The sequence below is a fragment of the Strix uralensis genome, chromosome 9 (genome assembly GCF_047716275.1).
Source record: "Strix uralensis isolate ZFMK-TIS-50842 chromosome 9, bStrUra1, whole genome shotgun sequence".
Lineage (NCBI taxonomy): Eukaryota > Metazoa > Chordata > Aves > Strigiformes > Strigidae > Strix > Strix uralensis.
This window is the reverse complement of record NC_133980.1, coordinates 25,128,540-25,155,995: the sequence shown is the minus strand read 5'-3', so window position 1 is coordinate 25,155,995 and position 27,456 is coordinate 25,128,540. Positions and strand designations below refer to the sequence as shown.

Below are 27,456 nucleotides of genomic sequence, written 5' to 3'. Positions count from 1 at the left end.
GTGGTCTGTCCTATAGTTTTCACTCAACCCATCTGGGAATACTACAAGAGTTGCTCCTAAATACTACCAAAACAGGAACTAAAAAAGATAAAACAGCTAACGTCTTTCCCACCAACTTCTAAGCAGAAAAAAAAAGTTGTTTTGACAGAGCAGTGAAGAGAAGCTCATGAAAAGTAGCTTTAACAAATGCTTGTAAGGGCAAAGGTCTCTGCTGTGTCACTTTATGAAATGGCAGAGGCACAACCACAATAATCAGCATCTGACAGAAAAATACCGGATTAGGGGTTTTTCCCCTCAAAAGAAGAGAAACTGCAAAGTTCATAACTGACAAGTGATGAAAACAGTAAGCTAACAGCAGGGAGTTTCATTTTTCCAGTACATTGGCCTATATGAAGACTGAAAAGTAGCGTAATCCTAATCAAAACCAAGAGCAAGGCTTTTAATATGGCACACAGTTATTGCAATACCTCGATCAATGGAGAACTCAGATCTGATTGTTTATGTAGGAATGGAAGTTTGATGAAAAAGTCCTACCTGTTGTGTGGAGGTATGCTGGCATTTACCCAGGAGACCGCTGCAAGTATTGTGTCTCTTCAGTAATACTAAGAGCTCCCAGAAGAGCAGGTATGCACCTTTACATCTCACTGTATTTATTGCAAGAAAGAAAAGAAGAGCAAGAAAGTATTTTATGTGTGGAAGAAATAGACCTTCCTTTGCCAGACTACGACCAAAATATTAAGAGTTTGTCAGCAGTTCTCAAGGTCTTCAACCTTTATTCAAAGCATCATCTGCACAGATTAAAATATTTTTATTTAAGATTTTATCAAAGATGATGAAAAATATTCAGAAAAACACCCCAGGATTCTAATAGATGACAATTTTCTGCAGTGAATTATTTATTTTTATTCCCATTCATAGTTCACCGTCCTTTACAAAACACACTGTTTACTTCAACTTCTCAAAGTAGCCTTGTTCTTCTTTTAAGACATTGTTTTCAGACTGCTTTTTAAAATTGCCTTTATCACATTCAATGCTGAAAACAAACTGAAGAAAACTGACAAATTTATTCAATAAAAATATAAGCAGATGCACTGCAAATAAGACACGTGCTTGGGAAACAGAAAGAATTATTAGAGGCTGAATACAGTTTAGGGCACAACCAATCTATTTTGGACCTTAAAATACCCACGATGCAACTAATGTAAAACACAAATGTCAGCGGCCTATTAATTCCTGTAAAATAACTAAAAAAGACTAGAAGTCCATAACCTAATTATTTAAAAAGCTAAATGACAAAGCACATATTTTACTAGAATTTCTACCGCAGTGTACTGTAAACATTCATACTGTATTAGTTCTGGTATCAAAGTACAGTAAGTGGTTGTATTATGAAAGGTTTAGAGTACTGGTTTCCATTTTTATTCTAACACTGCCCCATATAATAAGTGGGATATAATAAACATTTTATATTGTATTGCTGCTACATTAGCCTGCTCCCATATGCAACTGCAGTGTTTTGGCAGTAGGGTTCAACTCTGTTGTTCATCCCTAATACAAAAGCTCAAATACACCAGTTAAATACCTTTTCTCATTTTTCAGTGAGACCACCACCAAACGTCTTATTGCTTTCTTCACTGTTTTGTGAACTTGTCTATAACTTCTGCCCACAAACTATTTGTCATGTTTGAATTGTAAACTGTAGCTTTTCTCAAGCCCCAAAAAAGAGCCAAAGGGTGGACATCCTCTTTCATGTCAAGCAGATGGACTCTGACACCATTATCACTGCATGCACCAAGAACAACCCTGCTCAGGGGAATCTGTGTCTTTGTTAGGCCCAACATCCTGGTTTGGTTTCCTTCCAAGTTGGATGTTTAGCATGAAATAAAATAAAAATAAAGTGCTTTATTTTTGTATCTGCTTAGGAGGAAATTTCATTTCTCCTCCATAGATGATGATCAGGCTACAGTAACTCACAAATTTGTCACTGCTGATGTGGAAATTCATAGGTAATTTTATCTGAAACTGAATGTAAAAATACACAAGCTTCAGCTGAAGCAGAATATGGCTGCTTGCCTTCTCAGCTGCTTAAGCTTCTCTGAAAACATCATAGCCATGATCAATTCTCTCCACTGAGTCTCAGCCAGTTTAAGACCTGGGCCAGTTTAAGACCTGGGTCCTACGTCTTAACATGAAACAGAAAAATCAAATTTGATCTGCCTCAAGGCCTGATCAGTATCAGCAAACGTTCTCTGACAAAGACTTTCTACCCTAGCAGATACAGTGTGGATATCTCCCTGTAGCCTCAAATCATACCAGCTGCTTCTGGAAAAGGCCCCTGCCGTGGTCCTGGAAAAGGAAAATGCCAGAAGACTTATGGCATCCCATGTGTTACAGATTTTCTTTTCAGGCATGAAGATACTATTTGAGCAGTGGCCCGGGCAATGTAAAACTGTTATGCAAATTTTGTAATCACTGCAGTTACTCTTGATTTTCTGCACCTGCAAAAAGATGGGAAGGAATTCACATTCCTGGGCAAGATACTACGGTGGGGTAAATTTACATAGTTAAACTGAAATCAAAGGAGCTATACTGATTTATAGGAGCTGAGGGTCTGCTGCAACATTTCATACCCACAGAAAAGTCTCAAGTCCTTTTTTGATTTCCCAATTTCGTATGTGTGGAGGTTGTAAATATTTGATATTGGCATTCTTGTTAGAATGTTTTTTTCAGATCTCCTTTTTAGAAAGATCAAATGATCTTCCTCAATATACTGTGCATTTAAATACAAAATTACTATTTACCTAGAAGCTTACTTATGACATTGAAGAAATTTGGTTTAATTTCCACAACTTTAATATAGTATCCCTGACACTCCAGCATAGTGATGCTTTTGATAGTCTCTGATTAGTAAAACTTCCTAACTGTATATGCATATACAGAAATGTGAAAGTTACACTAGGATCTATATTCTTTATGTCTTGTTGCTTTCCTTTTTCATTACTGAATAAACCAGGCTACAAATTTGGGATACTGTACTTAATTATGGGAAAGAGGTATCTGACTATTTCCATTTTAACTGCATTAAAAATGTCAGTATCTACTCTAGGTGTGATAGCCTAAAAGCCTAGCCTAGCTCATATACCCAGAAGAAATATGAAAACATGTTTTTGTATTCCCCTGAAAAGTAATTTTTACAACTGTGTATTTGCAAGTTCACAAAACTAGCAACGCATTTGTTTTTCAAGTGAAATGTCCATAGCCTGTAGAATAATTCAAACAGGTGCTAATTAGGTGTACAGAAAGGCCACTGAGGATAATTTATATATCCCCCTGCAACAGAAAAAAACCCGAATAAATGTTAATTGCTTATATTATGCAATGAATGATTTTTAGGATGGCACTAAATTAGCTGCAAATATTATAATTACAAAGTACTAGGTAATTTACTAAAGATTAATTGAAATGATTAAGTGCAAACTGCATAATTTTGCAAGGTAGTATTAATACTTTCTGCACAGAAATGAAAAAAAACCTGGTGGTTGTTACTGGCTATTTAATGAAGTACTTTATGCACCTCATGAAAGCATCAGTGGCCCCTCTTTCATGTGCCCTTCTCTCAAAAGGGTATTACATGATTTTCATGGGAGGGAAATCATTGTAGCGTTGATAATAACTGGAATGTCTAAACCAGTCTATTTTAAGGACTGACTTTGATCTCAACGACATGGGAGCAACACAAAAATACTGCTTCACAGTCTGTGTCCAGCAGCCTTTTCTGAAAGGTGCAGCAACTGTGGCTATTTACTGAGTAAGAACTTAAGCAGCTGCACTTGCAGTTTGAATGCATTCCTCATAGCCAGCAAAAGGAGACCCACTGTAAGCAAGATACTTGGAAATATCACTATGCAGCAATAGTTTTAATTCACTTTCTTGAATTCAGCACACTGGCTTCCTGCATGCAGGCTTCATATTGTACTGTATGGAGGTGGAAGGGGGTGGTGATGAATCTCGAGAGGGGAGAGGTACTTGAAAAATTGTTCTAGTCCAGGAGGGGTTTCTTACCTGGGAACATTCTTGATTTTAAATGCAGGATACTTTTCTGAGTTTATTATCTCTGTCTTTATTGCAATCCCTTGGACAGTAGTTATTTTTTGGTGGCTTAATATTTAATACAGTTCAAATGTAGTTAGAGAGTGACAGTGGAAACCAGAAGAGAATTCAGTATTGGGAATAATTCTGTACCTCTGAGGCAATGGGAAGAAGACATTACCGTGTTCTTTTCGACTAATGCCCGTCGCAGCTATAATGACATTGACTGTAAGATGTTTCACTTTTCACTAACACACATGCTGTGTGTCATTACAAGAAGCACTGTGAGTAGTGAAGTGCTAAAAATGAAAATAAACGTCTCGTGCTTTTGGCTAGTTGTAACACTAAGCTCTTATGATATTGTGATGTTCAATGTGCAGGATACATTTTAGGGAATGTCTCCCATTTCTACAGACCTACATTTACCCATGTGCAGAGACATGAGAAAAGCATGTATATCAATTAATTCCCACTTAAAAAATGGGTAGTTTCCTCATCAATTTACAATACAAGGCTGAAATCCCCTTGACACCATGCTAGTTATGAAATTTTGACTGTAATTTCAGCTAAACCTTAAAATCTGTTTAATGGGAAGAGTCCAATTCAGGAACATAGGGACTTTCTGGATTTTTGTCCTACTCGGTATCTCACTTTAATGTGTGTTTCAGCTCTTTTCGCTTGAACAGATCTTGCTTAAACCTAATCATGTGCAATATTGAATAAGAATGGCTCAGTAAATCTGTGCAAAAAGGCTCATCTAACTTTAAAATGAAGTCTGTGCACAACATCCATTAGGACAATATTGAGAAGACCCATACAGGATTAGAGAGTCAAACTTAAAATTATGATACATGTTGCAGTCTCGGTAACAAAAGGAAGTAGGGATATATTAAATACAGATCTGATTTAAGATCAAAGAGATGTAAAACTCACAGCCAGATACTCATACACAGAGCCTCTGAAGTAACTGCAGCTGGACATTATTTGTGTTGCCCTTATCAAGCTCTGACAGATATTTGTACCTCAAAAGGTTCATTATTGAGTGAGAGATCAAAATCACAATTCCTTATGCAATGACAAAGTACTTGGTGCACTAGAAGACAGGGCATAACACTGGCAATATGCGAGCCAGAAAAAAAGTGCAAGGTTGAAAATGAGAGGCCAGATTCTGTAAAGCATCTAAATTGCAAAAAAAGTGTAATTCATAGCAGGTGTCTGAAGTTGCCTGAAAATGCAGTCTCTATATTCTCTGCTGCTCTTTGCCTGGCCACTCTCCATGCGTTGATTTGGAGAGGTGTAAAAGCCGCTTGAAAATTAGCTGAGAACACTCGGCTCAGGGCCTCAGAAAAGACATGTGGAGGTTGCCATGCACCGGCACATTGCAGCCACACATGCTTTTGCCCACCCACGTTCACTCTTCTCCTTGACACTTTCATAACCAGGAAGGGGACTAGTGACACATGAACCTGGTGTAACATGGACCCAAACAGCAGTGAAACACTAAGAACCGACTGTACACCCATGGCAATTTTGTCTTATTTGGTAAGAAGCCTGCATCACTAGCAAGAGAAAATTATAGATTGATTTTACTCACAAATGTATGACAGCAGTTACTTTCCAATGCTGGCATTCACAGATGCTGGCACAGCAAAATATTAAAAGAAAGTCATAACAAAACAATAAACATTCAAAAAGCAGTGGCTAAATACAATTCATAACTGTTAGGCAAAGCTACAGCAATGCTCTTAGACTGGTACCTTATTTTACACTGAGATTACATAAACAAGTTCAAAAGTATTTTGAATTTAGACCTTCGTAATTACATCGTAATTACAGTGTCCTAGATAACTAAGATTTTGTAAAACAGGTATCTTATTCATCTGAAAAGAAATACTTCCTTTATCTGACACAGCCAGTTGTTTTTGCCTTTGCTGGTATAGATTTGTTGTTTGATGGAAAACACTCTTTTTTTAATATGTAAATGCAACTGATCCTGAGGAAAAAAAAAAATCACAAACCATCAGTAAAAATATACTGCATTGCCCTTTAAAGCTGCACCATTTTTGATGCACATTATGAACATATTTCATGCTGGTTTGACCAGTACTCTTCTTACAGTGTAAAAGTATATTAGTGTGAAATGTATTAATAGGTGTGGAGTCCTCTGAAGTCTCTTCCCTCATTCTGTAGCAATTTGTGCCTATTAAAATACTGGTTGAATCCAATAAAATTGAGTTGATTCTATCTCACCCCACAGTTCGAACTTGTTCTAGTTTTGTTACAGAAACTTTAAAAGGGTTGTCTTGTTTAGCTTAAGAGATGAATGCTACCTCATACAAATATTTGCCAACCAAACCCAAAATTCAAACACTTGATTTTTCAGAGGTTTTTGTTTAGCAAAATGATGACACTTAGCAACAACAAATAATCCCTTGGGTGAGTTATTCCACACATGCCTACTGCAGGGCTTCTGCAACTTCCTCTGCTACAGCTGAATACTAGGCTAGCTGGATCACCGCTCTGAGCTAAAAGCACAAAACCTTTTACAGAAAAGACCTCAAAAAGACACATAACTCTGGGTATTCAAGTTCCCTCTCTGCAGGTGAAAAGAACTGAAAACTCCAAGCTGCACAGCTGAAAAGTGGTAGCATCAGAGCCCAGCCCTGAAACCCTAGTTCTATCCATAGGACTCCTGATGGAGACTTAAGTGTGCAAACGTGGGTGCATTTGCCTGAATGACGACTGAGCATCTTAACTGTGAGCATACTAAATTAGGGGGCAGGTTCACAAGCAATGGATATGAATTGTTTCAGTGAAGCCACAGTGACTGGTATTACCTGAGGGGCTGGTGGTAAGTGTTAGCACCCGATGTAAATTCCTGTGTGCGCACAGAGACCAACCGACCTGTCTACCAGCAGCCGTCACAACTGGTCCTGCAAGGAATTACAGTGTCCTTTCACTGGACAAATGACATGACTTGCACACCTCCTCAGGTAAAAGTGCACTTTTCCAAAGGGTACTGAAAATGAATACAAGAAGAAGCATTTTTTAATTGTGGTTCAGTAGACTGGTGCAGCTCACAAACCCTGGAAAACACAGGACAGCCATTTTAGTACTTTTGGGAAAACTGATTTTCACTGATATGACTGGAAAGCACTACTTAGGGATATTAATATCCTTGCCATTTTGAAAAATCAGAATTCCAATATAAAATATTTCATGTTAGTATAAGTATCTTTTCCATTTTAGCTCCTTGTTTCAACATTAAAATTGAATTAACTTTTAGAAAACTTAGCTCCTGCCACGTTAGAGACACTGCCTTTGCAGCTGGGTGTGTTGATGGTTCTGATTATACCTTTATGTCTGTAAATATGATCTAAGAGCCCAAATTAAAAATGAAACTCAAGCCCCACCTTTGTAAACATAATTAGACATGTTCACTAATACTCTCTGAAAACATACAAGTGTTGTGAGTCTTTGTTCACTTACTGTATGCTTGTTCTGTATTATTGCCACTTTCTATACAATGACATCCAGTAGTAATACTGGCACATGGCTCCTTCTTTGAGACAGGCAGTCTTTTATAATCAAAGTTGCCAATGCAATACCTGAAAGTTGATTAGTAGTATACCGGGTTCCTCTTTTGAGTTATGTCAGTGGCTGTGTAACTAAGTATCAAAGAGATGTTTTAAAAAAAAACAAAGGCAAGTGTTTTACATTAAATCTTATAAAAATGTATATAATAATAGTCTACAACATGAAAATGGCCATTAAACTGTTGTAATAGTTATGAAATGTAGTAAATATAACAATTCTAATGTTTCATATATTTATGATATTAATAACTGTATTCATACAGTTGTGTTTGTATATATATATTCAATGGCACTGTAAACAGTTGTTGGAAAACACACATTAACTCTTAATCCATTAGAAGTTATTATAGTACTTTTTCATCCAAAAAGTTAAAACGCATCAATGTATCACTGATTAAAAAAAATAGCCTTGTAATATAATGCACATTTTGACATTTTCTAGGGTAGCAATCGAGATGAGGCATAACAGAGAATGTTCTAGATTTCAGATCGTTTTACATTTACACCTACCATGATACAAAATTTTAAACAATACATGTAATTAAATACACAGTTTATGAAACAGAGTTGATTTGAGAGATCCACAATGCACAAAATCCAGTTAGTGTCTAATGGGAGTTCCCAATAATTTATATCTCTGGGACCTTTATGGAAAATTTAAGTCGGTTTCTCTTTAACATCACATAGGCAAAGTAAGTTTGAACTGAGTTATCTTTTTTACTCTGTACAGAGCTGCATTTAACTGGATAAAACATTACTCTGTTTATTTATGTTTCCCATTGCTGGACATTCATCCAATAAGCCTCGAGCATATGCTTAAGCATCTGGTAATGGCATTTTGTGGGGCAGGGAAACTCACTATCTATATCCCTCAGTAAACAAAGTGGTTCTAATTTTTTCCATAGTTAAGGCAACTATACTGATATATTAGACACACCATATGCTTTTATGTTGCTTCCTACAATCTAAACAGTAAGAGTGAAAAGCAGTTTCAAACATGCTTTGATCTTCTTGACCACTTAAGAATTTCATCTAGCTGGTAGAGAGTACTTCACTTTAACATGATTTACAACTGTAGACATAGCTTGTTAGCTGTTCACTAGAAAAATAAAGTGTGTATTGGCTTGAATTTGAAGACTGACCATTCATATAATTTATCAGAAAAATTAAACAAACAAAACCAGCCAGTCAGATTCCAGCGAACAAAATTGAGAAAAACAATAACACACACTTACACAATTTCTGTGTTTCAGTTATTTCTACCCCATAACTTAAGCTACTCAGACCCTTGTCATCATTCCCTCTGTATCTTGGGTGGGCTTTGTCAAAGGCTATCTTCAGACATTGTAAGTGATGACTTGGTATCTGTCAACTCCAGCACATCGTTTAACATTTATTCTAACATATCACATAAACTAGAGAGCCATTTACATTTGTTTTCTGTTGGGTAAGGCTGTAGGTATAAATGACAGTTGAACCGAAACACTTGCGCAGTGGCTGCAAGGCAATACAGCTACAGTGGACAATGCCACAGAACTGCTAGTGCTGTTAACATAACAAGTGAGGAACTCGGGGCTGGATTGCTCCCACTTCCAGATACACTGTGTTTAGAGGATGACTTGACAGTGCTTGTGGTGGTTGTGGTATCAATCTTTTTCACAGTTGGTTTTGGTTCGTTTCTGTTTTCTGTTTTCTTGTCCTTGAGTATATCTGAAAACATGAAAGTAAATGTAAGATTAATCACACATCTTTTAAATAGTGGTTTTAAATTCTGTCTGTTGCGGGAACATGTCTGAGTATCTGAACTATGTATGGAGAGTGATGGGACACTTGTATTAATGTTTTAGTTGGACCCAGAGTGGCCATTGGGTCCTCAGCACCCACTGTTTTGCTCTTCTCTGACTGGCCTGCTCTACTTATCTACTCGTAGGCACAGCCTAAGCAGAATAATAGGGATTCTGCATTGCAGTGGCTGGTCTCAGAACCTGGTTTTCTCTCATGAAAAATACCTTCAGTTTCACCTGAGATGGGAACTGGCTCATGCTTTAAACCACAATGTTAAGATTGAGTGGTTTTGTAACATGCCCCAGTGAAACACCTGTCAAGTTGCTGAGTTGCTGCAGGAGACCGAGTGCATAGTGACTTAATGTAACAGTCAACTTCCCAGCTTCTTTCTGCTTTGCCACTACCCTTAACTTTAAAGCAACATGCAACCCTTGATATGGTAAGACAACCTGGCAAGAAAGATTGCTGACATGAGGAAATACATAGGCGATACTACATGCCTTGTTCATCAGCATGGGCAAAAAAGTGGCTACAAAGAGAAAATGCTTCTAGCTTTGGTTCATTGTTTTTCCTAGTGAGTACAGGAATTTTTTGTTTATAAAGTATGGAACAATATCACTGGGGCTTTTTTCTCCCTCCAGATGCATTTTGGGACAATTCCAGGCATCTTTTATGTAAAGAACTAGATTCTTAAGAAAGTAGTAGTAGTAGTAGTCCTTTACTGCAAAACCACGATTTTTTTAAAATGAGAAAATGACGGATAAGTGTCTCCAGTTATCTTGACATTCCCAAGCTGTTTGCAAGTTTTACTGAGATCATATTGCCCTTGAACCTTCTCACTGGCATTGTGGGGAAAAAAAACCCCAAATAAAAAAATCACTATTTCATCTCACGATGGGATGATGATTTTACAGTAAATCTGTAAAAGCATATCCCGGTGCCTGGCAAAAACCAAATTCCTACCTGGAAGAATTTATAAATTAACAATAATTGTTCAGGTCCAAGCTTAAAGGATTTGTGATACTAATGAATGCAGTCCACATACATAAGAAAGCAAAAGGCATAGATTTGTAATGCAGATTAAACAACAGTCCAATCTTAAAATACAAATTCTGAATCACAGAAGCAAGTTCCTGGCAGAAACTGGAAAGAGGGAAAGTATTCCAAAAATGTAAATGCAATCTGAGATCATTGTCTGCATGTCAGTAGTTCCGAACAACCATCAATAAACTCGCTTGATAATAAAAATGAGCTATTGTATTGGGAAAGCACACACTGTTCTTTTGCCAGTATAAACTGTAAAAGAAACGCAATGAATTCCGTCATTTTATCGTATATCAACATTAATCCTAGAGGAACCTGTGATTCCTAGACCTGACTCAAGGGTGACTGCAGAGAAGGGACACTGGCTGGCAAGGTATACAGTGGGAGAAGGGTAGTCTGACACTGCTCAAAATTCATTATGGCAAAATGCGGACATAGCTCCTCTTCAATTCCAACTTGCAGTGCAGCTAACAGAAAAAAGGGGGAGGAAAAGCATGCTCTAAATGTTTAGAAAATATCAGTATTCTGAGGACACTTAAAGAAAAATGGACAACCTTCAGACTGTCATTAAAATAAATTAAGAATAAATCATGGAAATAGGTGCGTTCTGACACTGCCTAGACTCCTTTCCATCACTGTCATTCTCCTTTTCGACTGCGGTAAAGGCACTATTTCTCTGCTGCCTCTTATATCATCCCAGCCTGCTGACTTCAGCTCTCTGGGGCCAGCTGATTAAATTAAGACCTCACTCAGGTAAATCTATTCCCCTCTTTCAGTTGGCCATGTCCAGCATTGTAACTTGATTGGCGTCTATAAATCGGGCAGACTGAAATGTATTAATTCGTTTATTTTCTTAATATTGACTTAACCAAAAATCTAAGATAAGATTTAATGCTATCATTGAGACTGTTGGTTTTTAAAAGCTCTCCTCTCAGTGACTGCTTAATGCACTACATAACAAGCGTTAAATAATACATTAGAAAATTCTGCCTTTATCCTTTCCACGGGAAGGACTACATTCTGAATTCTCTCTCTGTCTTTATAGCAGAATATCTTCTGATGCTATTCATGGCCAATTCTAATTTGGGATTTAATTGTGCAAAACTGGCATTTTATTTAAAATGCTCTGTTTTCTCTCATCTTAAAAATAAATAAAAATAGCCTCAGTCCTAATTCAGTTCAAGATCTTTTTCAATTCTATATTTAGTTTTTAAGGCACAAATTTCAGCAGTGTAAAGATTTCATGTTTTATTCCAGTTTCCTCAGAGTTCCTGTTGCTTACTCACTCCGGGGTTTTGGCTGAGAGACTCCAAGTTAAATTAGTTTTTCCTCTTAAATCTTTTTCCCAGAGTCAGAGATAGTTATGTTCAGTCTACTACTGACATTCAAAAGGAAAAAAAATAGTGAGCATGCTAAAAAAAAAAGTGTCAGTGTGAAGACTAGTACAGAGATGAAACTCCAGTCTCAACAAAGCAAACCCCAGATGTTTGATACCCGTGAATCATGCCCCCAGAGTATGAATTCTTAAAACCAACCAACCAAACTTCACAACTTGGTTTGTTCTAATATTTACCTTCTGTGTTTTAAAGGCTTTATGGTTCCCAGTTAAAAGCTTTCTCCATCGCTACAAACTTTCTTCCCATCATCAGTTCTTCTCGCCTTTCCAGAAATGGAACGGTTAAAGTCTTTGAAGGCTTCAGCTAACCTCAGGCTAAAACACATGATGGCCTTTTGGACACTGGCATATGAATATTATTCTACACTGTTCATCTATCACTGCACCATGATGGTGATACAGCCACTGTAGTAGCTACTGTGCTGTTCCCTTATCTGGGCTCCCAGTGTGAATATTCAAACCTGTCAAAAGGGGGACTTAGTGAAGGCAGTCGACTGCCAAAGCAGCCTTCCTGAACTTTCAGGCCTCTTGCCGAGGATGGGGTCTGTCAGGGTCAGTGAAGATGGCACAGACTCTCTCTAGGGCTCGTGATCACTGTGAGCATAGGCAACAGCTCAGTTAGTCCAGTGGACTGAGTCCACTTCCTTAGCTGAACTTTCATCCGTGTTAACTGCTGTTAAAGTCACATCTTGACAACATAAACAAAGCACATAATGAAAATTACTTGACCTCAACGTTTAGAGCATTTAGGATTATCTTCACCTCAAAGATCTAACTGCAGATTGCGACCAAGTAATGCACGTGCCGTTCAGATGGCACTGAACTTCTTGTAAATACTTATATGGATCAATACTATTCCTCAGAGAGACTATCTTAGGATAAAAGGGAGAGTCAAAACTGTCACTGTCCTCTTATTTAGGAACAGGAAATCTCCCCTATAGTGAGGGCTGAGCATGCCTTTCAAAAGCATCGGGCGAGTCACACATTAAAGCACACCTTAATCTTAGCCAGTAACGATACAGGGGCGAAACAATGCGATTATTAATATTTTAGGTTATTACCAGGTTATCTGACACAAGTTCAAGTGCTATTGGCACCGCAGCTGTTAGCTCCCCCTCCCTAGCCTAAATGATTTGCAGTTTGCTACCGATGGAGATTATCAAAGATGTAACTATCTATTGGTGTACTTGCATGCTATTGCTCTCTAATGAACAGTATCAGCAAGGCCTACTTAAATGTCTGCTGAGGTTTCCTGCTGTCCTGTCAAGCGACGAACAAGTTCATCTACTTAACAGAAACCCCTTTCCATTTTTGTCCTTCTCTTGACCTGCCTTGAGCTCTGCAATTGCAAATGACCAGTGTGATAGGGAGTCTTTCCCTGCAAAGATCTGCCAGTGCCACTGACTCCTCACCTCCGCTCTGAATCATGCTCAACACCCTCTCCACTGAGCCGAAGGGTAAATGCAAAGACTCCCCTAGACAGGCTCCTGCTGCTACCAACAGAAAGTATTTCTGGAGCGAAGGAAAAAGGCAGGAAGGGAAGGGCAGTTGAATGGGCTGATCTCACATTGAGGGAAGCTGGATTAGTCTTGGGGAAGCCTGTGTTTGAGCTGCCCCAGCACCTTTCAGATCCAGCCCTCGCTGCCCTTCAACTCACGACTGAGCAGGGAGGCCACTGGCAGACTCTGCTTTGTACGCCAGTGCAAACGCTGAGGCGCTGGTGCTTGGGGAAGCCACGTGCTTGTGCCTCAGGACGTCTGTTCCTCGGGCAGTACACCTGTGATTAACCAACAGCCATGGTGCCTGCAAACATCTAAGGCCACGGATCATCACACCAGTACAACCCCCGTGAAGGAGTTCTGAACTAAAACAGAGCGATTTGCCAGACTAGTCCTGTAAATCTTAATTATAGCGGCCCAGTTGCTAATGGAGTGGGGCACTGACAGCAGAGGACCGATGTTCATCGATCTACCGTGCCCACAACAAAGTGGAGATTTTGAACACATTTCCATCAGTTTTACACCCTGAGCTGCTAAGGAGAACTTTCAACCCAGCTATTTGGTGAGGGGTGGGGGAGCAGAGAAAAGAAGGGGAGATTGTTTATTTCTGCTTTCCCACAGTAATTACATGAAGTCAGACCTGTCCATTTCTTCCTAGACTTTCATGCAAACACTGTGTTTTGAAAAGACAGAATGTCAGCGTCTACGATAGCAAATTAATGCCTTGGTCTTGAATGCCTCATCATGGTTGTAATGATACTCATAATGCAGGTCTAAAGTGAACTGGTCAGTACCTGCATTTACTCTTCACATTGTAGTTTAGTTGCCTGATAAATTTCACTTCCATCACAGGCTTGGTTTTGGCTGACAGCTTCATAAGAAAATTAAAGCTAGGTGCAACTTGGTGGAACAGGCTCTTAAATTACAGTAGATGCTGCAGTGTTATTATTAGCTTTTTATCACCTCTGGTAGGAAAAGCTGAAATTACTTTTACATATTCAAAGGAAGGAGCTTTGAAATTGCAAAACAATGCTGTCGCCATAAAATGTACCAACAATTTCCAAATAATCTATTATCCTGACATTTAAGACCAGCACTAATTATTTCCAGTTACAGCTGCAGCAGACAAATGGAAACAGGAATGCTGTGGAAATAGGAATGTGAGAACTCTCAAAGTGTGATAACTCGTGATGCAATTCTCCAAATTCTGGAGTCTGTTATTGTCTGCTATATAATACTAGTCAGTAAAAGGCAGGTGTAATATATCCCTTTTGGAGCCAGAAGAAGGGAGTAATTAACAGCTCTGCAGCCTCCCATGTGTGTACTGTTCTACCCCTTTCTATTTCAGCCTGAGAATATGGTGTCCATACAAGCCTTTTCCTCACACACTTTATAGAAACTGGGCGTTAGGAAGAAAAATCTTTAACCAGAAAAGAGAACTACAGGAGTTACAACTGAATAGGTCACTCTCCTCGCTTAACTACTGAGTTGCATTAGGTTTAGGCCAGCCTCTCCAGAAGACCCGCAGGACAAGATTATGAGGGTTAACTGATGTGTTCCAATTTTGTTCTGCGATCTTTCTGTTTCTCTTTTTAAGGAGTGTGTGACAGAAGAGAAGCTGGCCTTGGGGGAGATTGTCATAAATTGGGACTAGGATTATCTGTGTCCAATTTTTAATTCTGCGTTAAACTCTGTGTGATCTTTGGCAGATCACTTCTCCCTGTAGGCCGGTGAGAGAACTACTTTATTTCCTATACATTTTGCACATTCTGGATGTAAATTCTTCAGACTGAGAAGAACCATACCTACTCTCCTCAAGAAATAACATTAGCTGGATCTTCTAGGAACTAGTTATAAAAAACAGTCAAAGGAAACAAAGAAAAAAATGCAATAAAGTCAGGAACAACTGAGAGACAATTTGAGATCTCAGGTGCCTGGAAGCCACACTTCCATGAAAGGGCAACTCCTTCCCCCATTCCCAAACAATCTTTTTGTCTATATACATTTGAATGCAATATATACATATATAGAGAGAATAGGACATTATCTCAGCTGTACTGTTCTAAGGAAACCTGTCACTGTATGTGTTTAGCTTTTGATATACAGCTGCCATAGCAAACCCTGCATGATTTTCAGGAGCCACAATAAAATTGTATTAGTTCTGAGGGCTGAGAAGTAAACCCACACGTATAACTGCCTCAACTCCTGCCATGGTAAATGTCAAGATAGAACAATCCATCTTTTCCTTGTGAAGAAATAACCTAACCTAACAAACCCTGTGTGATTCAGCAGTAGTTCCATTAATCAGTCAGTCATTTGCAAGAAAAGGTTTTGTCATTTTGTTTGTATTAATACAGGATTTATTCAAATGCAGACAAGCTGAAAGTATAAGCTTAAAACATGCCAAACATCTTTTACATTTCCTGGAAACATCTGTTTTTAGTATAGTGCTAGGCACATGTTTGTGGTTGCATGTTTAAGCTTGTTTAGTTTGCCAGATACCTCGTACATACTGCAGCACAGCTGACATGATATCCTGAAACCCAGCATGGAAGTATCTGTAAAACATGATGTTCCCAGTAAATCTGTTGAACTTTCGTTGTAACGTTCTTGTAATGAAAGAAACAACTAAAAAGCTTTGTGACAGCCTTCTGCCATCACTGTATGGTGCAATTAATTAGTTAAGTTTAGAAATTCTGTACATGCCTCACTGGTAATATCCAGAAGACTGAGAGCGATCCTGATACCGCATGCCTCACATGCTCAAAACTCCTATTAAACTTAATGGGAGTTTGGGGGGACGTGAGGAATGCAGGATTGACCTTTATGGTTAAAGATGAATGTGCGCTCCAGACTTCAAAGATTAGGTGCCCCTGCCAGTCTGGAGTGTGCAAGTGATCAGCACGCCAAGTGCCGAAGGCATCTGCTAAATATCACGCCACAGCTCAAAGCTGTAATTAAGAAAAATATAAACTGGCCCAAGGAAGAAAAATATTAGTAATAATTGAAAATGCTTTGGCTGTTGCTTTTGTCCTGATGATCTCATTAGTTTTGGTTACAGAAACAGTTCTCACACTGGCTGACGTGGGGCATGCTTTGTTTGTGCTCTCATTCTACCCACATCTTTCCCAGTTAACTTTTATTGCTCAATACAAAGGTCAAATCGAAGGCTTAATTAAATTGTATATGGGGAAACTATAAACTTATTTTGGAAGGGAGTACAAAAACATTTAAAACCATCCCAACTCCTCTCCCCCAGACACTCCTTAATTTCTCAAGAAGAAAAAGAGCATGTGTTGTTGGCGCTCTTTCCCTTAAGGGGAAACTGCACCTTTTCTTGCTTGAAAATTTACATGTTCCAAATATCCAGCCTTTTCATAAACTGCTAATTGTACTTGCAATTGACATTTGTAATGAGGATTTTAATTTAGCTCTGCAGCTCTAAAGCTCCATTTTGTAAAAAGACTGGATATGATCTTATAGCAGCAGCAATGTAAGTTCAACTTACAGCAAGGATTTGAACTTCATCTGCTTAACTTTAAACAGAGAATGTACCACCAAAATAAATACTATTACCCACCTGCTTGAAGTTAGGCATATGTGTCTCAGCCCTGAGGCCTAAAACTGAAAAGCATCATCCCTGTCAGCTGAAAAAACTCACAGGTAATACATAAGCACCGTTCACAGTTTCTCCATGCCATAAGAAGAAAATCACACAGCTTGAGAGGAAGGTCAGGTTGGAGTAAGCTACAGCCTGTGCACTAGCAACACCTATCCCCAAGAAAGTTTAGGCTTCCGTGTGACAAGTTACCTGCCAGAGCTGAGTGTTTACACACCACTGAGATTCTCAAAGCTCCCATTCAGCTGTTGTCTAGCCCTAGGAGCATAACAAGTCTCTAGATCCTTCAGTTCCCACTTCCAAATGCCCTGCAACATTTACGTTTCCGCAGCTGACTTGTGCACACAAACCCCAGGGAGCTGTGAGCTCCATGGCCCTTGGGGCACTGTGATGGAGGTGGAGGATGGCCTGCAGGTCTCCTCTCCTCTGCCAGACCTCGTCAGTGTAGGCTTGCAGGAGCACACCAAACAGTAAGAGAGCAGATAGACATCTGCCAACTAGGGCAGCAGTTAAAATGCGCACTAGTGACCGATGGTATCTAGGTTCAAATCCTTCCCGTGGGTGATTTAGAAGAGGGGCTTGAACCCAGGTCTCTCATGCCCTATCTAGTCAGAAAGGGTAGGCAGAGACAGGTGTGTCTCAGGCTGAAGCAGGCTCTGCAACGGTGGTACGTGGCCTTACTACCTGGGTCTCTCCTGAGAGCAAACTGGCCCCAAATACACTGGAAAAAACCACTCAAATTAAGTAACAGGGTGTCAGTAAAAAGAGGAGATGATAGAAACTGCTCCGTGCCACTCAGTGAGGTCTCTTCATGCCTCCACAAGGAGACGCCAGCGAGGGGCAGGAATAGGGACTGCTATCTGCTTAGGAAGTTGTACGCTTACTTTTTAGCATAAGCAGATGTCATATCTGTAAGGAGTGGGCAGGAGAAAATAAATCATAGAAGAGTTCCCCTCCCACCAAAGAACTCAGTGACTCAGGGCGGAGCCCTTTCAGCTCACAGTTGCCTTTGCGAGGCAGGGTGCATTCAACACACACTTCACGCAGCCCAACTAAATCCCTGAATGTAGTAACCACAAACAAGGCATCAACTTCCAGCATGGCAGATGCAGAAAAACAATCACAAACATCTCTAAAAGACATCTGAAAGGTTCTTTTCATGCTGCAAACATGCTGCTCTCATCATTCCTCACTCTTTAAAAGCCGGTCAAATTCTTCCAGCTATTTCCATTGCTCCCTAAGAAACTTGGGCAGACATGATTCCTGCTGCAAGGCACCAGATCCCCATGGCCACAGTGAGGATTTAAAATGTTTCCTGTATTTCTGTCATTTCTTGAGCATGGATAGAACCTTACACTAAAATCTTTTAAAGAAATTCTAATAGGTTATAATCATACTTGATGCTTAATTATAGAATAAACATTGAAATCACTTCAGTCCACATATCATCTGATTTCTTTTAATCTAGATGACAAAAAGGATTAGTTAGAATGCCAAAGGATAGTTTTGGTCCTTAGATCAATCAGCACGAAACATTTGTTTATTGAATCTTTCCAGCATTTCATTTCAGTCAGAACTAAAATCAAAAGAACCTGTAGCAAGATATTATCCTGGATTAATCATTTTAGACTTAATATCAAGAGCAGTAAAGGAAAACATCACAGCATTGGGCTTGCTTCAGCTCTGGTATGGGAAGTTTAAATTAGTCTTTTCTCCTGCTCTAGTCTGGCAACTATTCAGCATGCATATCCTCTATTTCACATTGCTAGGTTTATCCGGCCAACCAGAACCCCAGCTCTATCACAGCTGACAGTTATTGACAGAGAGGATGATTAGAGCCATCACTCTACTGAATATCTGTAGCAAGAAGAACATGTTTCATGTGAAAATACCAAACGGCTTAAAAGCATTATCTTATTAGTAGCATGCAGTGAAACTGATGAACCCTTATCACATTCAGCAGGATGACAAATACCCAAATCAACACAAACGGAAAGGAGATATACAACCAGGGGTAAAAAATAAACTTTTCTAATAAAATGTCTTACAAAATGAAGCACCATCCGTTAGCATATGCATAAGACTATGCTCAGTCACTGTTCAGGCTGTGGAGCAAATTAAAGGAAGGAAATTCCTGTTTGGAGCTGGCAATGATCCCATTCCCCAATTCTGTTCTGGGAGGGTGTGAACTGCTCCTTCCAGTTTTCATGAGAGACATCTACACCAAAACCACCAGGACTGAATTTAGCTAGTCTGCTAACCCTGAGGGCTATAAATCTTCCCCCCTTTTCAGGGTAACAACACTGCCAAACTTTACACTGACCAGGGTTCTCCCACTTTAGACATGTGGATAAAACACTTCTGCTCATAGCCCACACATCAGATAAAGCCCCTTGAGGTATTAACTCCATCATGAGAATGATAAAGCCACCATTTTCAGAGTGATGAACATTGCATTGGAACTCAAAGGTCTGCAACTTTCAAGAGGCTTCTCTCTACAGTGATGTGCTCAAGCTGAGGCCAGTGACAAAGCCTGCATGGTTCCCAAAGCCCTTCTCCAGCCACCTGCAGCATCTCTCCAACAGATCATGCCGAGCGGCTGAGAGTGGTGATGAGAAAATATATTCTTTTTTTTAGGAGGAAGGAGATGGAGAGCATGAAAGCAGCAGAGTGTTGCTGCAAGTGAGTGAGGAGCAATGGGACTCCAGATAAGGAAATTGAGTGAACTTGAATGAATTCATAAAGGACCATCTCTGCTTGTTTCTGTGCACAGAATTGGCATGGTCATATGCAGAGCACTTCTTAGGTGACCAAGCATGTGGCTTGATTTCTGTGTTTCCACGCAGACAAAGAAGCTTTGACAGGCACTCAGTCTACTCTTTGAGATTTATCAGTTATTGCAGTTTCTTTCTGTCATAAGAGCTCCAATAAAGGGAAAAGCCTGCTGGAAGTTCATGAGAGCTGACACCATGTGCTGCGATGGAGCTGTTGGCACTGCTGTGGTCTATTATGCAAATATAGATCAGTGGACTTTGTAAAACATAAATTATGTAAATGCCCATTTAGAGACTCTTCAAAATGCAGATTACTTCCCTGATGTTTGGAGACAATTAACATCTCTGATATGAACCTGTACTTGGGGACTGCTATGCTACAGCCTGTGGGTGTCTAAGCCTAGCAAGCCTTATTTGGCATGCAGATTCAATCTTGGTATGACGGACTTTTGCTATAAAAGTTGACTGTGTCATGATCTACTTAAGCCACGTATCACCGACACCACAGGTTTTAGGAGACCCTTCAATTTACTATACTGTAGCAGTGCTCCAAAAGATCTGATCTGGAATTCAGGTATGCACTTGTTCATTTGGGATTACGAAGGATTTTTCTTTTTAATTAAGACTTTGTATTTTAATTGATGCATGCCAAGCGTCTACATGTCTGCGTGAAGCCATGTGGCTCATTCTCCTGTGGGGGTAAGGCTTTGAGACCTGGTTCTCCATCTCTGCAATCCTGTTCCTGGCCCTGGGCAAGACTTGAGTCAAAGCCAAAACATAACCAGCATAAGACAAACAGGACTTTGGGCTTGACTATGAGCTCAGGCCGCAAGCTTGACACAACAGGTATAAGTCGATTCCTCAGGGTGCTTAGGACCCAATTTGAAGTCCCACTTGGGATTTCAATCAAGCTGTTAGATTTTTATTTTTATTTTTTTTTTAGATCATACTAAGCATCTTGGATTGTTCTTCATAGGCTCATTCCTGGCATCTGAGATCTTACAGAAATCTAGGCGAAGCGATATATCTTTTGCTAGAAAAGAAAACATCATAGAGTATCTACTTGGGTAAAGAATTTGGAGAAACTAGGTTTTCAGGAGTAGTAAACTCAGCATCTGTTGGACTTCATTAAATTCTTGTTTAACTTGAGTTGAGATGGGTGAAATTAACCTTTATACCTCAGCAGTGGTCTCCCTATTTGAAGCAACTGAATCAAAGTAGCTTACCAAGGGCATCTTTCTACTTCATAACTTCAAAGAACATTTATTCAGAGATAGCATGTGAGGATCACATAATTGGAGCCAGCTGATGGCGAAAGGGCTGCATACTGAGCTAGCTAGGGAAAAAATAGCTAATTTAAGGATAGATTAGAGATCTGAAACAAAGTTCATAAAGACTGGTGTGTTACAAAGCAGAGATAATAGTTTCCCAGAGTGGCAGAGACAGTGCAAGGTGAATGGAAGAGTCTTTCTGATCACTATTGGCCAAGTAGTATTCCCTGAGCCATGAACCAGTTCCTGTAAAAACCAAGGAGCTCAGAAGACTCAGTTTTCTTTACTAGCCTGTTTAGGCTCTTCAGGACATAATTTCTGTGGATCTACAGTAGCTAAGCATCACAGGGTCATGATCTTAATTGGGGCATTCATGCACTACTGTCAAAGCAATAATGGGAAGACACACACCTTGATAATTAAAGGACAGTGAAGAACAACAGTGGACATTTTTGATTTAATTGAAACCTAGTATTTACTGGTATCCAGAAGAGTTATCAAGTTACCGCACATTTACTAAGGTTGCAATCAAACCTTAAACTAGAAGCCCCACAGATTTGTAGCCATCTAGTTACAAATTTAGATTTCAAAATATATTATAAGAGATAGGACTAATCATTTCACTGAACCATCTCCAACTGATGGTTTTGGGATATGCACTAAACAACATCCCTCTATCACTGACTTGGTACAATGTAGGCCAATGACATCTTCAAAGCTTAAAGCAAGCCAAGACAGGCTGATGTAACAGGAAGTATCACTCCTGTGATACGTCACTGAGTGATAAGAACCCGTTAAGTTCTGACATGGCTATTTCATAAAGCAGAAGATATCATGAGATGAGACCTAGGAACACCCAGAGCATTTATTTCTAGCTATGGCACAGGAGAAAAAAAGGCAGGAGGAGAGACAGTCTCATACTTGTTTCTCTGCAACAAACTGTTGCACCTCACTGAATACCAAAAAGCAGTTTAGTTCTGCTATTGATAGCAAATGAAAAGAATTGGTGTGGAATGGCAGTGGTCATGCAACTCTAAAAACAGTTTTCTTGTAAAACACCAATCCTTGTTTGTCTAAGGATTAGTGTAGTATCGTCCCTTGTGAGAAAAAAGTCCCTTGTACATAGGCCGATGCGCAATCTCTTCCCCCCTCCATTTCCACTACTTTCCATTAAAAAATTAGAAGCAAATTGCTTAAATTATAAATTTTTAATCCTTACACCAAGGTGAATTTGAAACTGAACTGGGAGAAATGTCTGAAGTTTGCTTTGGACTTTACTATTACTAACCAGTTACACAGGGACGTTTTTTGGTAATAAGTTTAAGCAAAACTGAGTAAAACTGAACATCTCTCAGAGCATCTGAAAAACAGAAATAATTTTACCAAACTGTCTCCAACTAGTACATCAGAGCATGGTAGAGCATGGGTAGGCAGAAGAGGTGGCCACACACAGCTTGGCCAGGCATCCGCTATTTAGCCAGAGAGGAAAAGGAGATGGTGGGATGTGTCACATGGTGACAACTTCCATTTGCACTGAAACTGGCAGGGATGTGAAGGGCCACAAGAAGGACTCATCACCAGTGAAAGGGAGACTGAGAAAAACATGCATGCCCTGATAAATGAGATGGGGTAACAGAGAACACAGAAAAGCCCGAGGTTTTAGAAGCCTTCTCTGCCTGCGCTTCACTGACAAGACCATAGCTCAGGTTCCTGTGGCTGAGTCTGGGAGTGAAGCATTACCCACAGCAGAAGAAAATCAAGTTAGGCACTGTGTGTTGGTGCTGGGATGAGAACCAGTATTAGGGCTGCGCTGCCTATGGGAAGCTGTAAGGACTCTCTCACTGAAGGTATTAAAAACCAGACTAGGCACACAGGAATGGTTTTGGCAGAGCTGACTCTGGTTCGGAGCACAAATCTACAGTAGAGAAGCGTTTTCATCTCTGTTTTCAATCTTCCGATGATCTATTCATTTTGATGAATCTACTCCATGTGAAAAGCAAATGAAAACGAACTATTCAATCAGTTTGTGACTAAATTTGTAACTATCTATAAAAACTGAGGGTGAACATCTTGTAAAAGGAATATACATTGGCAGCTATTGCTGATGAAGTGCTATCAATAGGCATTAAAGCTGCAAATGGCAAGGTGTTGGCAAAGTGAGAGAAATCGCTGCAGAAAGTAAAAAGCCAATCTGTATGATGAACAGAGTGTACATAAAGTAGAGCAAATTACCAGACACACAGACATGAGAGTACAGAGGCATGGGAGCTGATTAAGTCCTTGTGAAGAAATCTTGAAGGCTGGCCAGTTCCTCCTAATTCTCTGGCATCCGTTCCCGCCGCTCAGCTAGTGAAAAGAGCACTGTCTGTGATGTGAGCGTACACGTGGTCATGTATTACAGGGAGACGATGGATGTGCAATACCATGGCAAATGGCTGCTTGGAACTGCCATCCCCCTTTCAGAACAATCCTGCTTTTCAAAGCCTCAGTAATCTTGGATAAATGCCAAAGAGGGAGACTTCAAAGGCCCAGCTCCTGAATTCCTCAGTGAGGAATAAGCTGGGCGTGTGGCTGGATGCACTGTGTGTCACTGGCACCTCCAGTATGTGACAGTTGGAGGCTCTGCTGCTGGGGTTTTACTTTCTGAATACCTTTTCCTGTACATTTGTAACCTGAGAGAGAGGTGATAGCCAGAAGACCTCATGAGTCCATTGACTGCTGTTTTTCCTTAAAACCAGAAGCCTCATTTTTATTTATTTTTTACTTCCTGGGTTTTCTCAAGAAATTCCCTTTCCCAATATCTTTCTAATTAAATACAATGGAACCCTGATCTTTAATCTGCTAACTAGAGAAAAAATAAATTACTTTCCGACCAAAAATATGCATTATGCATCTCTATTAGTTCAGATGGTGGAAACCTGCAGCAGCTAAGCACCCTCAGGTGTTTTGGGTTTTTTCCATTACAGAGAAAATATGGATCATTTGAGCTTTGTCTCCAATATTGTTAATAATGGCCTATACTAGGGAAAAATTAATTGTAACGGGACTGAATTTGATATAACTGAAAGTTGAGCTTGGCTTACAATCATAAAGGGACAGATTCTGCTCAGGGTTTGTATTGGAAGATTATTCTCTGCTTTACGTGCTATCCAGGAAAATTTCAAGACAGAAAAATCACAAACACGACCAAAAGTCTGATTTACATGCCCATTTGAAAATTACCGGTGCTTTAATTCTTCTCTTTTATGAGATAGTCTGCTGTAAATGCAAGCTGACTAGGCAGAGGTAGCCCATTAAAAATTCATTACCATCTTTTTGCTTACATGTTGAAAAGGAAACCCCCCCTGAATTACAAACATGACTGCCTTAATTGGGGATTCTGGGTGCTGCAGCAATGGAAATAATAAAGCATGCATGAGATTTTGATTGTTGAACTTCCATCAGTTAACTTTCTTCACTGCTCTACAGTAGAAATAATAGGAAATAGGCAACAGCAAATGGGAGCCAAATGCTTTTCCAAAGGTGTGTAAGTAAGTTGCCTTGTTTTCAGATAAAATGAGCATCTATAACTCCCACTAAAATCAAGATTTCGAAATGCATCTCACAGAAAATCCAACTGCAGAGCAGAGCGGGACCAGGGGCACAGCTTATCAGTTTTCTCTATGGTGCACTGCCAATGCAAGGGAGCAGCTACACCGCGCCCAGAAGTTTCCAAGTAGTCTTCCACTGTGTCTTCTCATAGGGCACTCCACAGCTGCCGATACAGAGCTGACAGAACACAATTTGTTTTAGCAAGGTCAGTATCTGGGACAGCTTTTCTTGGTGTGTACTAGGGAGAAACCATCCTGCCCCCAACACACATCATTGCACACACATTGTAGCTGCCAGACCACGAAGGCACAGATCAGCATTAGCACTCAACAGCAGATGTGAACAGAACATTTTTGCTCGTTGTATGTGGAAGTGGGGGAAGAAGGGGAGATTGTGAACGACAGTGTGGGGATGGCATCAGGACAGGAGGAAAAGCTACAGCTGCTTTCTGCAGCTTCCCAGTAAGACCTGTATTTTGGTCTAAAACAGCACGGCACACTGAGTTTCATTTTTCTTTTAAAGATGTCTGGGTCTTGAAAGGAAAAGCACACTGCATATGCAGCCATGGGGCTCTTTCCCACTTCTTTGCACCATACTGTAGTTACGTCTGCCAACTTGATGTAAAACACTGCTTATCACTGTCAGTACAAGGAGAATCGTGTCTGGCCTTGCAGAGCTCTGAATGACTACCTTAAGGTCAAGGCACTGGTGAAACAAGTCTGAAAAATTTCCCCCCCACTTTAGCCATTAAATGCTTCCCTTTGGTTTGGATAGCAAGATACAGAGGGAAACCACACCTCCAGCGCTGCATAATGCACCCAGCTCAGCACACTGCTGCTTTGCAGTGCCAGCTGGATGGCACAGCACAAAAACACAGCCCAGCACAAGCGGGGAGACAGAAAGCCAGCAGATAGACTAGCAGATACACAAACATTTACAGGTAGAAAACACTTCTGACTGAGGTGTTACTGTGCCCTTATTTAGCCTTTAAGCCCACAGAATTAAAAGCATACTTTTTCAATAGCTCTGAAGCTGTACTGCTATGTGTTACATAACTTCTAAAAGATCTGCCTGTAAAATATGACTGAAAAATGAATGCAACAAAACCCAAACAAACCTCAGCTTCACTCCCAGAAACACCATATCCTTTAAATCCTGGAATTCTTTAGTAGTTAAACTCATACTTCAGTTGAAGTCCCAGTGTTTGGGTAAAACTTATGATACAGCAGCCAATTTATATTCTTATTTGGAACAAGCTTTCTGAATTCTGCTTTACTACAGATGCCAGCCTCTATACTATATTCTATCATTTGCCAGTGAAAGCTTTTCTTTAGAGTTAAGACATTCAGATGAATCACGTTTTCTTTGCATCTTTTTTAAATGAAAGGTTTCATTGTCTCTATAATTCCCACTCCCCACCCTCCAGTTTCTGTTGCTTTCACTGTACAGAGCCAGACTGTGATATTTATTCCCTTACTTAACAATGAATAGTACAACGTATCAGTGAAAGCCCTTCTGAAATCAATGAGACTTTTTGTGGAGTATGGTACTACTCATTGTGAGCAAGAGTGTTTCAGTCTGGCCTGAAGAAAGATCCAAGATGACACAAGATGAAATGAATACAGTTACTCACCACTATAATACATGTGTTAGAGACCTGGGGAGATGGAAAACCACTTCAGTAACTGCCAAATAATTTGACCCCCTAAAGCAGGTAACAAGGGACCCTGGGAGTTCTTAAATCAAAGCATTACTGTCTTGACACTAATTCCATAAAAATCAACAGAAGAAGTAACTTTTTACATTTCTAAAGTCTTCTGTTCCAGAGTTCTAACAGATGTTACAAACAGCAAATGTGGCAGCACTCCTAGGAAGTATTATTCCCCTTTTTCAGATGAGATAATGGAGACATGAAGAGGCTAAAATGATGTGAACGGTGGTGGTCATGGAAGAAACGTGCAATTACCTTCAGAGTCAGCAATACATTTACAACCTTCAGTCCAGAAAGTGATGCAGCCAGATATCATTTCATTCTAAGTCTGGACATTTACTAGAAGGTAATTTACCGTATCTCCAAATCAAAATCAAACTGCATAAGTGATGATACGCAGGGTTTCAAGCTTGTAGCTCACATGTAGCTCATGATTCTTAGCCTACAACATTTGATGAGGGATTGTCTTTGTTTTGTTTGTACAGCTCCAAGAACAACAGTGTCCTGATCTATCACTGGGGCTCCTGGATTAGTGAAAACCAGGAATATTAGGAACAGGATCAATCATTTACTGTATTTACCTAGGGCATACCATAACCGAATGCCTGATCTTGCTAAGAACAGAATGGCTATTAGAAATAGAAAATGTAGAATGATGTTACAGTTCTTAAAAAAATTAATAATCAGATGTGATGATACAAGTACACAACAGCTTCTGCTCTTGTGAGGTGCAGTAAATTACAGGTTGGAAGTATCAAAGGCAGTGTTATATTGGGGAAAGCTGTCAGCAAACAGACATGGAAGTGAAAGATGAAATAGCCTTCCTCAAATTATGCAGCCTCCTAGAAGTTTCACACTTGATGTGATACAGGTTACAGCGACCGTCTGATAAGATCAGTATTTTTGTGTGTGCGTGGGGAGTGGGCGGGTGTTATTGTTTTTTTTTAATACTTCCTACAATGGAAACAAATGGTACCAGGTTCCTGAAGCACTACTTGACAGGCTTAATACAAACAGCTATTTAATTCGGAAATTCTCAGTTTCTATAAGAAGTCACAAAGCCACCCAACCTGCCTCTAAA

General features: G+C 39.7%; 1 protein-coding gene across 3 annotated transcripts in view; it reads right to left on the bottom strand.

Moving 5' to 3' along the window:
- Nucleotides 1–872: 872 nt before the first annotated feature.
- LOC141947086 (glypican-5-like) overlaps nucleotides 873–27,456 on the bottom strand; it is a 396,015-nt gene continuing 369,431 nt past the window's right edge. The window contains exons 9-11 of one of the 3 annotated variants that reach the window (XR_012630021.1): nucleotides 7,579–9,395; nucleotides 6,927–7,108; nucleotides 873–6,082 (exon numbers count right to left, since the gene is read on the bottom strand). Coding sequence is in view for 1 of the 3 variants with exons in the window: in XM_074877779.1 (XP_074733880.1) it covers nucleotides 9,199–9,395 (197 nt within the window). In the remaining 2 variants the exon portion in view is untranslated. Of the gene's footprint in view, nucleotides 9,396–27,456 lie in introns of all 3 variants that reach the window. The other 2 variants (XR_012630020.1, XM_074877779.1) reach the window with 2 other exon arrangements.